The following is a 16800-nucleotide window of genomic DNA, read 5'->3' as shown; positions in this document are numbered from 1 at the left end:
CGAAGGAAAGGGTTGGTGCCATTGAATAGTATACAATATCAGTGTTATGCCTTTAAAAAGAGAGAGAATGCAATTTATGAGAGGACCCCAGAAATCTCTGGTATTTCAGGGCCAACTTTTACAGCAAGGTTGAAAAATTACTGGTATGCCATGGATCCACCACATTACTGATGGCACAGGTGAGGAGTCCAGTTGTCAAATTCCATGACCCCTGGCATTCTAGAACTCCATGGCCAGACACGAGCTCGCCACCTCAAGATTTAATCCTTTCAGGGGCTTTCTCTATAAAGCATTTTCCGAAAGTGGGAAAAACAAACAAACAAAAAAACATGTTTGGGTGCATCGCTGAGCCCTGGAAGCCACCACTGGAGGGGAGTTTTATGTAACAAGTAGAAGAATTTGTCTCCCTAACAAAAATAAGTTATTAGGGATGCATGGACACTCATTTTGAACCCACTAGCATCATGGGCTCAAAAACATCTAAGACTGTACTCTGCTTAGAGGAGACCACCCACAACAAAGGGGTGTAGCAGAATTCCTGCCCAGATGGTTTAAATCCTAGGTGCCTTAGAAACACCAGACACACGGTATGAGCTGCAAGTAGACCACTATCTTATATCGGATCAGACCCGTCTCTCTCTCAGCACATCTGAACTCTGGCAGCTCTCCTCAGCTTAAAATTACAGGGAGGGGAGGGTCCGTGGGGGGAGAGAGGAAAAGGTTAGTGAGCTCTGTTGTGAATCCAAAACTCCCCAGGGTGAACCCATCCCTAGATTTGACTTGCCGCACCCATTACTGAGCTAGCACTTTAAAGTCCTGTCAATACAAAGTACAAGAGGATAACTGGGGAGGAGGGGTCGGAGAGAAGAAGAGAGATTCACCATCTAACCCAGGGGTGGGCGAATTTTTTGGCCCGAGGGCCACATTGGGGTTGCAAAACTGTATGGAGGGCCAGGTAGGGAAGGCTGTGCCTCCCCAAACAGCCTGCCCCCCCCCATCCGACCCCTCCCAGTTCCCACTCACTGACTGCCCCCTCAGAACCCCCGACCCATCCAACCCCCTCCCACTCCTTGTCTCCTGACTGCCCCGACCCCTATCCACACCCCCACACCCTGACAGGCCCCCCATGCTTATCCAACCCTCCATTCCCCATCCCCTGACCATAACCCGCCCCCCCCAGAACCTCCGCCCATCCAACCACCCCCTGCTCCCTGTCCCCCCGAGACCCCTCTCCCCTTATCCAACCCCCCGGCCCCAGCCCCCTTACCATGCCGCTCAGAGCAGCATGTTTGGCCGCCGCGCTGCCCGGCCGGAGCTCGCAGCCCTACCGCACAGAGCGCTGCCCACGCGGCGGCGTAGCTACAGGGGAAAGGGGACAGCAGGGGAGGGGCTGGGGGTGAGCCTCCCCGGCCGGGAGCTCAAGGGCCGGGCAGGACGGTCCCGCGGGCTGGATGTGGCCCACGGGCCATAGTTTGCCCACCTCTGATCTAACCAGTGTGAGGAATGAGTTAATGCACTGAATAAATCCTGGGCCACCAGAACATTAGGCTAACGAACATGAGTAGGACGAGAAGATGGCTGTTGGGAAGAAAAGGGGGGAAAGTTTTTTTTTTAAATGCCTTAGTGGCATCATTTCAAGGGCATGAAGTTGTCTTTTCCCTTCCCCTCCCAATGCCACGATTAATGGCAACTGTGGTGGGGAGTGATCAGGTCAATAGAAGAGCTATTTAAGTGATGGCGCTATATTTTGTAACATCACTTCAAAGCCAGCCTCCTCCCTTCTCAGTTTTATAAGTTGTTCAGTTGTTAGAAGACACAATATCATTATTATTGAAAACAAAACAGCTCTTTGACTGCCCTTACCCTGCAATGCTGGTTACCTGGAGCAGCTACATTAGAAATATAGCTGTATCTCACTTATACTCCATTTTCTAACAGGAAATTTAATAGCACTAGCAGATGTGTTCATGCCACTAGTGCGTAAATTTGAACTTTGCATTTGTGTGCCCATTAGGAGAGCATCAAGATTTCACTCCATCAGACGTGGAAAATGCAGCCAGTGCCGTATCGTATCTGGATTCTATTGTGCCCACAGGCCAATTAACACGGCTTCAGCCAATTTCTTTATTAATGAATTGGTGATTTAATGACAGTCTTGGTCTTTTATCAGAGTCACTTTATTTTAATTCTGTAGAACCCTATTGGCTTTATCCCTTTTTAGTTCTAGAAGTTTTCAGTGTAAGATATGTGGGGGCCATCAATCACCTGGAAGATGACGAACTTCATATTGAAAGCAGTCAAGTATACAATTTATATTCAGTCTTGTTTGGACTATACCTTACCATCTCACCCTTTATGCCCTATAAAACTTCCCACCCACCTACTGTACAGCGGATTTTTCCAGGTCTTCCATAATGCAGCCAGTGTTTACTTCAACATTTTTTGGAGAAAGGGAGATCATTCTCTGTCTCGTAACACAAGACCAAGGGGACATTCAATTAAATTAAAAGGTGGCAAATTCAAAACTGATGGAAAAAACTCTTTCACACAATGTGTAATTAGACTGTGGAACTCACCGACACTGGAAGTCATTGAGTCCAAGAACAAGATTCTAAAAAGAGACTAATTATTCTTGATAGCCATATGAATAGCCAACAGCAAAACTTTGAAAGGAATATTAAACCTCAGACTTCGGGGCTTAAGTCAGTCGCTAACAAGAAACCTGAAAGAGACCTAGCCTCAGGGGCAGATTAACCACATTTGCCTACTGGGGGGTTCCTACACTGCCCTCCAAAGCATGCGGTGATGGCCACTGCCAGAGACCGGATACTAGACTAGATGAACCTCAGGTCTGATCCAGTCTGGAATTCCTATATTTTTGCAATACTAATCTCAAATTCATATTCAAGTCAGCAGGTTTTGAGAATGAAAACAGAAAGCTATTTCAACAGAGCCTGCCATCGTGAAAAATCAGGACTGGATTCTTGGGACCACCCTCTGACGGCTGGTGGAGCTGCAGATCACAACAGCAGTGCAAAGGGGGGTGGGGGAGAGTACAACTGTTGTGTGCATAATTCAGCAGAAACTCTTCTAGCCAAGAGCAAGAGACTTCAACACTGTAAAGTTTCCGCCCCACTCCTGCCTGGCTAGAAAGATGTTTGTGGCAATTTCAAGACCTTGGAGGAATGTATTCTGGGGAAGGGAGGAAACAGTCTGATCCTCCCTTGGGGGAGGGATAGCTCAGTGGTTTGAGCATTGGCCTGCTAAACCCAGGGTTATGAGTTCAATCCTTGAGGGGATCACTTAGGGATCGGGGCAAAAATCTGTCTGGGAATTGGGCCTGCTTTGAGCAGGGGGTTGGAGTAGATGACCTTCTAAGTCCCTTCCAACCCTGATATTCTACAATTCTCATCGGGGGAGGGGAGGGGGAGTGAGATCTATATTTAATTGGGGGAGGGCAGGGGGTCAAACATCCTTTACACTGAAGTCTTCTAGAACTTAAAAGGGATAAAAAACCATTAGAGTCCTACAGAAATAGATCAGAGTTTGTAGAAGTTACTCTAAAATACTAAAGAATTTAGCAGGCAGGAAGATGCTTTTCTATATTTTTTTCCTGAGACATTCTCTAGTACTCCATAGAACAGATGCATTCTTATTCAACCCTACGGGATGATTCAACAAGCCCTATAGAAAGGTTACTGCTTTCTAATACATTTTAGAGAACTTTTCCAGAAAATAAGGAATATAGAAGACAAACCCACATCCACTTCTCTCTCACACACAGAACCAAAGTCTTACTTTTTTCTTACTGCAGTAGATCTGCCATTTCTTTTCTGCCGGAAGTGCAAACATGGCTTCTCGGTGTTTGTCTGTGAGGTCAAGTTCATCCTGGGGGGAAAAAACACAAACACACAGAATTTTAATCACAAATAAATAAAAGTCAGGTAGGTAATGTAAGTCAATGGAGAGCTACAACATAACATAATGACTGCCACATAACCTCCCTCCCTCCCAAAGACTATTGATTTGTCAGGATCAATAATGATAATTATCTTTATTATTCATGACCTCTGTTTGACTTTGGCATCACAGCTGGATTCCAGGAGCAAGTAGGATGGAAATCTCTTTGCACAGTTCCTTCTGGAAAACATCTTTATTACATTTAGAAAGACATGCATTTTACCAAATACACCCATCTAAGCAAGAGTTGGACCCAAACTTCCTATATATTACAGCAGGCTGAAAGGAACTGTATAGAACGAAGAGTTAAAGCTCCATATGAAGTAATATGTCTAAGACAAGCACGATGCAGAATGGGTAACTAGGACCTTCCCAGCCAACTTGCATAATCACTTCTACTCTGCATATCCTCATGGAAGCAGACTATTCCAATCATCCACATTCTTATTATTTGTATGACAGCAGTACCTAGAAGGCCCAACCAAGATTGCTGCCCCACTGTGTTAGGTGTGGTACAAACACATAGCAAGAGCCAGCATCAATCCCAAAGACCTTACAGTCTTAACACACAGGACCAGCAAATTGCTGGAGAAAGTAACTGGTGGTATCCCCATTTTACAGATGGGGAACTGATGCACAGCAAAGGTAAGTGACTTGCCCAAGGTCACATAGAAAGGCTGTGGTAGGGGCAGGAATTGAACCCAAAACTCCAGAGTTCATTCCAGTGCCCAGAGGTCGTATGAGCTTGGCCGTACAAGGGATGCGAGAACTCACTTCAATAATCTACCAGATTTGCTGCAGAAGTCTCCTGTATCTCACCACTCTGTCTACTCTGCTTTGCAACTGGAAGACCTATGGAGCTCAAGGCAGACCATGGTTGTGACTTGAAAAAGAACACGGTATCATCCTGAAACTAGTACCTGAGTTCAGTGTGCCACAGAAAGAGTCCTCCCTCTTGCCCAACTCCATTGGCAAGAGCTGGAAATATAAGCTGTATTTTTATCATTAATAAATTCATGAAGAGATGCTCCACTGCCCTAGAGTTCCCGTTGTGCTAGGGTGTTTTGTTTAAGACAGCCATTAGGTTGGCCACATTTTTTGCTTATGGAGAAACCATCTATTTTTACTTTCAAGTCTCGTTAAGAAACATGCCAGTCATCAGGAGACTAGAACATTCTCACAGCATCATGGTCTCCGGCAGCTAGACGTACGTCAAGGCTTTTATCGGGAAATTAAATAAATCAGTGTCCAGGCAGAGCAGAAAGGTGTTTTTCCAAAGTGAACACTGATTCTAGGGATGTGGATTTTCATCAGAGAATCTGACACAGCCTAAAATCTTGTTGTCTGATGGATGTTTTGGTGCTGTAGTTAGACATTTTGACCATCCACATTACAAATGGCCCCAGGAACAGACCAGTGCGTGCATCAACCTCAGGATCTGAAACACAAGCTCTGCGGCTTTTTTAGCATACAAGAGTTTGTCTAACTGAATTTTAATTTTTATTAATAAAATTATTTGTTTTTTTGTAAGGTGGCAGCCTCCAGGGGCCCATTCAGGGATCGGGGCCCCACTGTCCTGAGCACAGTGCAAACACAGAACAAAAATAATGGTCCCCGCCTCAAAGAATTTACAAGCCATGCAGCTAGGGTTGCCAATTTTGGTTGGACGTATTCCTGGAGCTTTCATCACATGACCATCTTTAATTAAAGTTTAACCTTTAATTCCTAGAGACTCCAGGACAAACCTGGAGGGCTGGCAGCCCTACATGCAGCACTCCAGCTGGTATAATCCAGGCACACATTCCATTCAGTATAATCAAGGATATAGGAAAGTAAGTCTACGTCTTGTAAAACAAACCCCAAAAACTATGGCCATGCATGCACAAAGCACACCAGTTCATATTACAAGTCACCCTGTACAGAGACATGTACCCTGGCTTTTTTTTATTACAGTAAAAAGGAAACTAAGTTTTAAAAACTGATGCTTTACCATTGCACACCTCCTTTGGTGGAAGCTATTGTGCATCACAATGCTATTCACTTACAGTACACTTCTAGTGGGTAGAAGGGGGGAAAATAGTCAAAAGTGAGCTGGATACAAGTTTATCTAAAAATCTATTGCACATATTTGATTTCACTTCCCAAGGACATTAGTCCAGCTCAGAACAGGTATCCTCGAACATTTTCAATTACACACCCATTGAGGAGCTTTAAGTCTTACATTTATTGATCATGTGTTCAAATCAATGCGCAAACTGACTTTGCTAGTACGTGCAAGAAGATTTACAATAAAGTTCTGGATTTCTAGAAGCACCGATTGCTACAGCAATCATTACAGTAAAAAAAAATTCTATTAAGCAAAATAAGTTGATACGGGAAAGAGAAAGGAATACAAATCCAAGCACAAAAGGGCAAAAAAAAAAAAACACAAAAAAAACCCAACCTCCCATCTTTTTTCAACCACACACAATCGACAAGCCCTGCATTAGGGCATGATCCAGCATCCACTGAAATCTGTGACGATGTTATGGCTCAGGAAAGGACTGGGACTTGAGAAATCAAGGCTCAATATTTGACTCCGCAACAGGCTTCCCTCTATAACCTGCGTCACGTCACAATCTTAATGCCTCAGCACCTCATCTGTAAAATAGAGTTAATACTTCCTCTCTCTCATCCTTTGTCTGTTTTGTTTATTTAGACTGTAAAGCTCTTTGGAAAAAGTGACAGCCTCTTACTGTGTGTGTGTGTGTGTAGTGCCCAGCACAATGGGGCACTGATCTCAGGTGGGGCCTCTACACACGGATATAATAAATGTTATGAAAATGGTTGCACAAGTCTAACCAATAGCTCAGCATGGGAGACTGTTTTTAAAGTTACAACTCCCATGAGGTATGCTTTGTAGACTGCCATTGCTTTATATTTTAACGTTAGACTCAATAATATTTACCACATTGTAAACAACTTGTGCAGAAGTCAAGATTTATTGACCTAAGTGGAAATAGAGATTAAGGCAAAGATAGAACTGGGTGAAGAATGGATGTTTTGGGTTCCCGAGCAATTCTGAAAATTTGGGGGGGGGAAAAAAAAAAAAAAAAGTTTTGTTTCAGGGGGTTGAACCAAAACCAAAAAAAAACTTTTCCAAAAGTTTTCAGTAATCGAAAAATGTCAAGTTTGGTTGAAACTTTCCATTTTGAGCCGACTTGAAAAAATGTGTTTTGAGTTTAGGCATTTTGACAAAAACAAAGGAGGATTAGTCTGACAAAACGGCCAGAGGAAAAGAAGGTGGTCGTGGTGGTGAGAGTAGAACGCACGGTGGGTGAGTAGACTATAGATTTTTTGATACATTTGCAAGTTGTAAACATTTATTTATCCTTAACACAGTACGTCTCACTGTATTCAACTTCCAGCGTTTAACTGTAGAACACAGCACTGCGTTACTCAGAAACACCTACGCCATGACATCCTACATTGTACTTGAAAGAGGCATGTTTAAGTCAATAACATGTGGCAACAAATGAACGTGAAATTCCCCAGAATCAGTGACTAATGAGTGTTATGGTCAGCAATAACAGAAATGGAAAAGCGAAGGCCTGATTCTTCACAGTAGTTTGGATCCATGGAAACTAGGCTGTACTGTGTGTGTAAGGCCACTTCTAGCTTTTGGGATTTTATGCACTCCCACAGAGGATTTGTATCCCAGGAAAGCGTCATGGTATTCTGCTCCATGGACAATCAAAATGAAGCAGCCATGGATTGTCCTTCAAACCCACAATCTCTTTGAAACTGGGGGTAGGAAGAGGAATTCTATTTCAAGTTTTTGAAGCCAACAGTTCAACTCTCAATTTACAAGGTTCACTTGCAACTCTGCCGCAGAGCCAGAACAGTGCACAGTTGCAGTGTGCAACCTCAAATTCCTGTGTAGATCCAATTAACAAGCATGCACTGAATCATTAGACACCGGGAGAATCCAGTCGACAATTGACTTTGTAGCGCATTTGCCATTTGTGCTCGCATTCTTAAATCAGGTGAATCTAGTCCCCGTCTCAGTGATAGAAGGAGAACACAGGCTAGTCTGGCATAGTAGAGGCTGGATTCTTCACACACACACACACACACACACACACCCCTCCTTCCATTGCACTTCAGCCCTGTCCTCCACCAGCCTCGCCACTCCACTCTTGGCACACTCCCGCAGAAAGATTTGCCATTTTAAATATTCCATTTCCATTACAACTAAGGCACGTAAAATAACAGTCTGCTACTAAAAGGAAGTCTCTACCCAGAGTGTTTTTACTGGAAACCGATGTGCTACTTTCAAATATTTATCCCATACAGTTAAACTATTAACCTTTCGATGAGGAAACCCATTTGCACGTCCAAACTCTATTTGAAGAGGAGTTTGAAAACACATTGGGTATTTAATTCAAAAGGCTTTATAGGTTGCTTCTGGTAGGTACAACATAGCAACGTAACTATTTGCTTTGCTAATATTTCAAGGCATTTCACTGGAAGCAACTGTGGCTGCTCTGAAGTCTCTCTCCCCTAAGCACAAGTAGTGCAAGCTGCTAATATTCAGTTTTTCTTTCAAAGTTAGTTTTTAAACCAGGTGGGTTTTAAGCTCGTTACTTTAAATGGTGAACTGCGTAGCAAAGAGCGTTGGGAAGCACTACTGTGTGTTTAGTGTAGTTTCCTTTCCGGGAGAGAAAGCGGCAAATTTTAAAGCGTGGTGTGAATACTGTGTCTGGAGTAATAGCACTGAAGGGTACAGAAGCAAACGAGAACGTAAGAGCTAGAGTGAGCAAGGAGGGTAAGCCATGCCAAACAAACAAGAGCACAGCCTCAAGAAAGAGGGCTCCGAGCTGGAATGCTCCACAGAACCGGTGGTTACTCAGAAGTGTTTTTGGAAGGGAGCTTGCCAGACACCCATCACAGGTTGTTCTAACAAGGCACAAAATCTGGACCATGCAAGCAAAAAACAAAACAAAAATCAGTTGAGAGAAACCTAGGAAGCAGGAGGTGGGAATGAAAGGAGGTGGGAATGGAAAGACTCGTGCAGAAGTTGGGTTGTGCAAGAACCTACATGGGCAACAGAAATTAGATAAGAGACCTCTCAATCTAGCAGACAAAGGTATAACAAGATACAATTGCTGGAAATTGAATCTAGACAAATTCAGACTAGAAATAAGATGCACTTTTGAACAGTGAGGATAATTAACCAATGGAACAATTTACCAAGAGTTGTGGTGGATTCTCCATCACGGGACATTTTTAAATCAAAATAGGATGTTTTGCTTAAAAAAGATGCTCTAGTTCAAGCACAAATATTGATTTGAAGCCGGAATTAATACAGGGAAATCCTATGGGCTGTGTTATGCAGGAGGCCAGACTAGACAATCACAATGGTCCTTTAAAATCTACAAAAAGGTTTGAAGGACTTTATCCTTGACGCAGACAGGAGCATAAGCCACTGGAAGGACCTAAGAAAGGTGGCAGGAGATGGTTTTTATGAACCTGGAGGGGAGAGGGACAGAAGAGGTGGGGAGTCACGGTGGTGATCACAGGAGAAGTTGAGATGAGAGATGACATGGGCATGACAAAGGAATTCAGAACATTTTTATTCTTAATTATTTTTGTTATTATCTGCATCATTCCAGGGAAAGAGCCGGGACTTAGCAGAGCCGGGATATGTTGGAAAAATGAGGCATCGTCGATGAAAGAAACATTCAACTACTCGAGCAGTAAGAGATCCAAATTCCAACCCTGACTAGTTGGTGTAAAACTCCACTCACCAAGGCTCTGCAGTAGGGCACGGAGTATCATAGAATCTCAGGGTTGGAAGGGACCTCAGGTGGTCATCTAGTCCAACCCCCTGCTCAAAGCAGGACCAATCCCCAGACAGATTTTTGCCCAGATACCTAAATGACCCCCTCAAGGATTGAACTCAACCCTGGGTTTAGCAGGCCAATGCTCAAACCACTGAGCTATCCCTCCTCCCTTTGTACTATCTTAGCCAATAAACTCATTAGCAGATCTTACTGGGAGGGAAGGACACTAATCTAGTAATTTAACCCTTTCTTGAGTGTCATGTATGTCACAATGGAAAGCTTGATATACAACGTCTTCTGTATTCAGTAAGCCAACAAATCCCAATCAATCAGTGAAAGTGGCAGGAAGGGAGGAAGTGCTGGGCTTTTACAAAAAACTTAATAAAGTTCAGCCATCACCAATTCACCCAGAGGAAGTTTTAAAGTGAAGTCGCTTGGTAAAAATAAGTTTATCACATGGGAATACAGGAATGACAGCACTGAGGAGCATCCAAATACTCAAGGGGAGATTTTCAAAGGCAAAAAGGGCAGCTAGGCGCCTATTTGCTCTTGAATATCTCTGGGAGTTGGGTGCCTTGGAAAATCTCCCCCTCTATTTTATATCCGCTGATATTTAATAGCATCCAAGTACATGTCACAACACGATCCTGCCAACCCTTTGGATGGACACCAGGCTGTTGTGATTGGATCCAGCTCCTGAATCGCTCATGTTTCTAAGCCCCTGGGTCTGGAGAGTGACCGATCACTGTTCCTCATTCTGGGTATCTCAAGCGCACTCCCAGGTGCAGACCCCACATCTAACGCCCTTCTTGGGCAGTGGGACTTTGCAGTCCGGCTGCCTGGACCCTGGAACAAGTGCCACAGCCCTCCCAGTTGCTTAGCCAAGTTCCCCAGGGTCCGCCTGGCTAGGAGCGCTCTAGTTTTCTAGTTTCACCTTTCAGGGACCACGTGGCAGTAAAACAAGCACACACGGGCTTAGCAACGGAATTTCTTGCTTCCTTTTTCCTCCTAAACAGCACTAGAGCCAGATCGGAGGAAAACAAACTCCTGGCTGCATTCCCCTGGGTGTGACTTTACCACCCCCAGGAGTCCTGGGTCTGACCAGACTTCTTATGCCAGGAGGTTCTTCCAACCTTCTTGGTCATGTTTCACGCCTCTGGCAGTGGAACGGCCTCTTCCTTAGAAAAGCAGCCTCCTTTTAAAACAGTCTGTCACCTTTCTTGCCCATTTATTTGGGGAATTTCCAAGCTCCAGCTCCCCTCCCCTGCCCACCCATCCCCAACTCTGGTTGGCTTTGGGGTAGACATAGTTTGGGTTCAAATTAAATAGCCCCTGCTAGGAGCAAACCCATTGTTCCACTAGGGCAGAGCCACTCAACATTGATCGCCTTTGATTGCTCTGTCACTGCTTCCCAAATGTAGCCTCCCCAGTCGGTGTCTAGTCCCTGCTACAAGAGAGATGCTCTAAATAAACAATGATGGTTACCCTCAAAGTGACATTCAAAAGACAACACGGAACGCATAACTTGACGCAGACCTATTCCCAAACCGTCACAGTGCCAGCCGGAAAAAACTGGGCTATGTCCACGCAAATCAAACTAATCAAAGCTGGCAGCTCCAGTTATCGCATTACAAAGAGTCAGTATATGTGCATATCTCCAGGGCAACAACACAGTCCCGTTCTGTTTTGTACAGTGCCTAGCACTATAGGGGCCTGGTCTGTGACTGGGGCTCCTAGGTGCAACTGCAATACAAATAAACAACAATCTGCCAGTCAGTGTGTATGGTGTCAAGTTTCAAGTGGCCTATTTACCTCATGGAATTTCTTTTACACAATGGTGAGCACAGCCTACGTTCATTAAATGATTACCAGGTTTGTGCTCCCAAACCCAAGCTCCTTCATCTGTCTGTCTTAACTGGAATTAAGAACAGTTGGATGGTTGCAAAGCAGCCTTTTGAAGTGCAAGCAACAGCACTACTTTCTTTGGACTGCTGGCAAATACTTGTGAATGGACATTAAACGCTTTTGTAGAAAGAGTCTATGAAGGAACTAAATCCCGTTAGCTTGCCGAGATAGAGAAATGAATTGCAGGTTGGGACGCTGCGTGCATTGCTCTTTGTCACGCTTTAGGTCTGGGTCTACACTGCAGAGTTAGGTTGATGCAAGGCAGCTTATGTCGACCTAACTATGGAAGAGTCTACACTTAAATTTCGCTGCCACAGATGTAACTTCCCTGCTACGCCGACTTAATTCCACCAGCGGTGTGAGCCGAGGTCGATGCAGTGTCGGTGAAGACACTGCACTGCTTATGTCAACTGTTTACTGGCTTTCAGGAGCCATCCTACAATACCCACACTGATAGTACTGTACAGTCAATACAAGCGTTCCTAGTTAGGACATGCACCACCGATACAAGAAGCAAAGTGTAGACATGTACAAGCGATGTAATTACTGTGGCGGCTGTATGGTGAAGTACGTTAGGTTAACTTAATTTTGCAGTGTATACATGGCCTTAGCCTAGTCTGCCCTATGATGCTGAACAGACACTTGGGTAACTGTGTAGTTTTAAAACACAGCATGTTGAGGAGACTGTTACAAGGAGGGGGGAAATGAATTTATGCAAAATGTAGCAGGGCTCAGTTGTCGGTATTTTTTATAAACTTCTTTAAAAATCAGATGTTTATATTGTGTTTTTTCCTCCACATCCAACAGTAAGCAGCAACCACCAGACCAGTGAATGAGCAGCATTATAAAAAGCAGGTGCAACATATGATTGCAGGATGTAATTACATGGATATCGCTAAACACCCCAAGGACTGGGATGAGTCCACAGGGATGAGAAACTCAAGCAGATGGATTAGAAGGATGCCAATAATACTAGCTGCTCAGAAACTAGAATTTTTCTTCTTTAAGTGGAGACTCACTTTTAAAAACAGGTCACAATTTTGAAAACATTTTACATTAACTGGTACAATATGGCAATTTAAAACACACACTGGTTGAAGTCTGCATCTACTTCTTTTCTCGGAGGTCACACCCATGTTTTTGTTTCTTTCCAGTCGTTCTTCTCAGAGGTCATCAAATTTGATATACCCAAGCATGCTGCAGTATGAAGGAAAGTTGCAATCAGCATTTCTTCCTCTGGACCCCACCTAATCCTGTCCTTCCTTTAAGCAAATGCGTTGCCTCTTGTGACCTCTTTGCTGATGTCAAATGGAAACTTTTTTCTTGCTGTTTAATTAAAACACGCAGTACCTGCAGAGCGCGGATTACTGCACCAACCACTCTGAAAACAGCGTTCCATTGCAAACTATTGCATCCAAAAGTGAAAACATCCTAGCTGGACTGTGGCAGTGTTACGGGAACATGAGCTCCTCACTTTAAATCCTCTTAATATTTACAGTTACAGGCTCACTTTGAAAACAAACTTTTGTCTTATTGATGATCTGTTACTGTGAAAGACAGCTAGTACTGGAGATCAATACAAATCATAAATCAAATAGACCGTAAGTGTCTCTGGGCAATGACTGCACCTGATGTGTCTATCCTGTACTGCAATAAGTGGAGTTGGCACTAGAGTGACCAGATAGCAAGTGTGAAAAATCGGGACAAGGGGTAGGGGGTAATTGGCACCTATATAAGAAAAAGCCCCAAATATCAGGACTGTCCCTATAAAATCAGGACATCTGGTCACCCCAGTTGGCACTTAAGTGAAGGTTTCAGTCACAGGTGCCTGAATTCAGACACCTAAGTTTGTATTTATACACCTAGTAAGTGGCCAGGTTTTTACAAGGTGCCAAGAACCCCCAGTGCTGCAGAAGTCAAGGGAGCAGCAAGGACTCAGCACCTCTAAAAAGAAAAAAGAAAAAAACAGGCCAGTTTATTAGGTGTATAGATATGGATTTAGATGCCTAATGGGAGGCACCCATGTTCAACTGATTTTGTACTCAGTAATGATTGGTTTTGCAGCAAACTGCTCAAAAATTGCCCAGCGCGATGTGCCCAGCTGTGTACCACCAAAGATACAGTGGAGGATCCAACAGGGAATAAAAAAAGTGTTATTGAAACATCACTGAGATGAACAGCTATGCACACAGGACTGGACGGATGCAGCCAAAGAGGACTTTGCTTATTGTATGCACCTATTGGGGCTGTGCCAGAGGAAGAGGCATCTCCTAATTGGTTTTGGACATTGATATAATGTGAAACTGAGCTCCTTGGATACAAGAGATGGCTATTCTGGGGCGAACAGGAGAGCTTGGTTTTCCACAGCCCTAGACTCCTAAATGTCTACCTCTCAATGGAAATCTCCCCATAGCAAAGAGCCCAGAACTCCTGGTTCTGTTGTTCTTGACACCCCCACCCCGTAGGACAAATGTGATTTTAACTCTCAGACTGTACAAAGCAACGAGACATCCCTGGAGGATGGAATTTCTGGATCTTGTGATTCAGCTCCTTAGTGAGATGTTTAGCACAAGCTGGCAGCAGCTGGCGTTATAATATGCAAGTTCCCTCTTGCTCAACTTAATATTCTTTGTGGCTGTGCTCACATTCTGCTTAACGTCTAGGATATACTCCTGAGCTAACCTTTCCCTTTAAGACAACGCAATTTGTAAGGCTAGTAAAGATAGGGTATTCCATTTTGGGGTGCTCTGTGGAAGGGGAAGTTTTTGCCCCATTCTTAAAGAAGGCAGTGGCCTAGGGGTCTTTAAGGTCTGTCCACACTTAAAACACTACTGTGGCACAGCTGCACCGCTGTAGTACTTCAGTGTAGACACAACCTATGCAGATGGGAGGGATTCGCCCATCGGCGTAGGTAATCCACCTCCTCAAGAGGTGGTAGCTAGGTCAACGGGAGAATTCTTCTGTTGACCTAGCTCTGTCTACACAGGGACTTAGGTCAGCTTAATGCCGCGACTCAGGAGTGTGGATTTTTCATGCCCCTGACAGATGTAGTTAAAGCAACCTAATTTTCTAGCGTAGACAAGGCCTTAGGGCCAGGGGAATTGCGATTCCCTTTCTTTGCATGGTGCTCTGAGGAAGACTACCTTTGGGGTCAGTGAGAGCGGACTGAACGGCGCTGATATTGGATACACTTACACACAGAAAACGTACAACTTCTGGTTCAACAGCCCTTACGGTAACTTAACGAACTCTCTGGACATGAAGTTGGTATCACAACTCCATCGTGGTATTTCCTATGAATCTGCAAAACAAAAAAATCTAGAAGAAAACCAAGAATGATTTCTAGCAAAACTCCTCCCTGCTCAGGCTATTCCTGAGCCAGACTACCAGCAAAGCAATACTTATCTCCATTCACTCTCGCCTGTAATCCTTACTAATGCATGAGGAACACAGTACAAAACCAGAGCAGGTAGGAACAGGAATAGCCAGACTAGATCACACCCATGGTCCACCTAGTTTAATCTCCTGTCTCCAACAATGGCCAGCACAGAAGCATTTGTGCTTGAAGAGGGACCTGAACTAATTAAGAATTAAGGGACATCTACACTGCAGCTGGGAGGTGCAATTCCCAGCTCGGGAAGACATAAATGCGCTAGTTCGACTTGAGCTAGAGTGTGGAAAATAGCAACATGGCTGCAGCGGCATGGGTCAGGCTAGCCCCGTGACTACAACCCCATCAGAGATCCCAGGTATGTTTTCAGGCAGCAAACCCAAGTCACCCCCTGTTCCACTGAGGCCACACTGCTCTTTTTACCGCATTAGCTCAAGAGGAGCTAGCATGTGTACATCTTCCCAAGATGGAGTCACACCTCCCAGCTGCTGTGTACGTGTAGCCTACGAGTGTGATGCACTAGTGACCAAGCTATCCAGACACACACTGCTTGCACTTCTCTTCTATTGTGTGCAGCATGGAAGGCTCTTCACGGGTAGAATGTGTCACTTTTCCACCTGAGAGCTGTTTTCTCTGAAGCAAAGCTTTCCTTGCTAGCCTTCTACCTGCGACCGGTGTTCACACCGTGTTATACTACGGTCCCGTCACAAAATTACAGGTTTGGAAGAGTGAGGCCCTTACAACTACCAAAACAGCACGCAGGCATTCCTTGGTGTAACAGATATTGCAATTGCACAAGCTGTTCAGCTGAGATACAGCTTCGCACTGGATTATTTTATTCCCGTCTGTAGAACATGTGTGGGCAGAAATTTCTCATTTCCTAGATGAGTAGGTGTGTGACTTCTAGATCAGACAGTTACCGATCAAAACATATGTTTAAGGGATTACTCGCGATTGAGTAAAACATAAAGGTGGTAGAAACAAGTGTGGGGTTATTACCTAGTGAGTGACAGGCGGAGCAGAGAAAGACAAACAAATATATAGATCATGAATACAGAGCAATCACTAGGTTTTGGAAGGAGAACAAGCAAAACCCAGCTGTCCAAGTGGTTGGTATCTAATAAGCAGGAATTGGGCATCCCATTGAAGTAGTCTTTGCATTGCAGTGTCCTCCTGGAGTGATTTTAAGAAAACACATGAACGAACCATTGATTTTTCCCCACAAGAAGTGAATTTACATTTGAAAGGAAGGCTGGTCTTCTGCTTAAGGACTCAAGAGATCTAGGTTCAGTTCCTGGTGCTGCTACAGACCCCCTATGTGACGCTGGGCAAATCACTTACTCTCTCTGTGCCTCAGTTTCCCATCTAGAACATAGGAAATATAATCTTTCCTCCCACCTGCCTCTCAGGATGTATATGTGCAGTGCCTAGTTCAATGGAGTCCTGATCTCTGTTGAAGACCCTTGGTGCTACCGTAATTCAAGTAGTAACCATCAGAATGCCCCCAATTCCTGTTCCCTTGAGGGAACAACTTAAGTGAGAGGAACCATGGAGAAAGACTTTATAAAAATGGGGAGAACTCTGTTATCCTTGAAGCTATTTTTGTGATCATTTACACACTATTACCAGGACACCAAAGTCAAACCCTCGTTCTGCAAAGAAGCAGCGTCACAGGATCCTCTGACCTCCGTTGTGTCTCCTAACACCTAGGTGACTTTT

The 16800-nt window shown here is 44.3% G+C and overlaps 1 protein-coding gene across 1 annotated transcript in view; it reads right to left on the bottom strand.

Moving 5' to 3' along the window:
* Positions 1–16800, bottom strand: part of DAAM1 (dishevelled associated activator of morphogenesis 1) — a 181486-nt gene that overhangs the window by 89910 nt on the left and 74776 nt on the right. Inside the window, exon 3 of the mRNA XM_065403022.1 lies at positions 3799–3888. Within this exon, the coding sequence (XP_065259094.1) occupies positions 3799–3888 (90 nt within the window). The remainder of the gene's footprint in view (positions 1–3798; positions 3889–16800) is intronic.

The sequence above is a fragment of the Emys orbicularis genome, chromosome 4 (genome assembly GCF_028017835.1).
Source record: "Emys orbicularis isolate rEmyOrb1 chromosome 4, rEmyOrb1.hap1, whole genome shotgun sequence".
NCBI classification, from domain to species: domain Eukaryota; kingdom Metazoa; phylum Chordata; order Testudines; family Emydidae; genus Emys; species Emys orbicularis.
The sequence above is the reverse complement of the archived record's forward strand: the minus strand, read 5'-3'. Positions and strand labels throughout refer to the sequence as shown.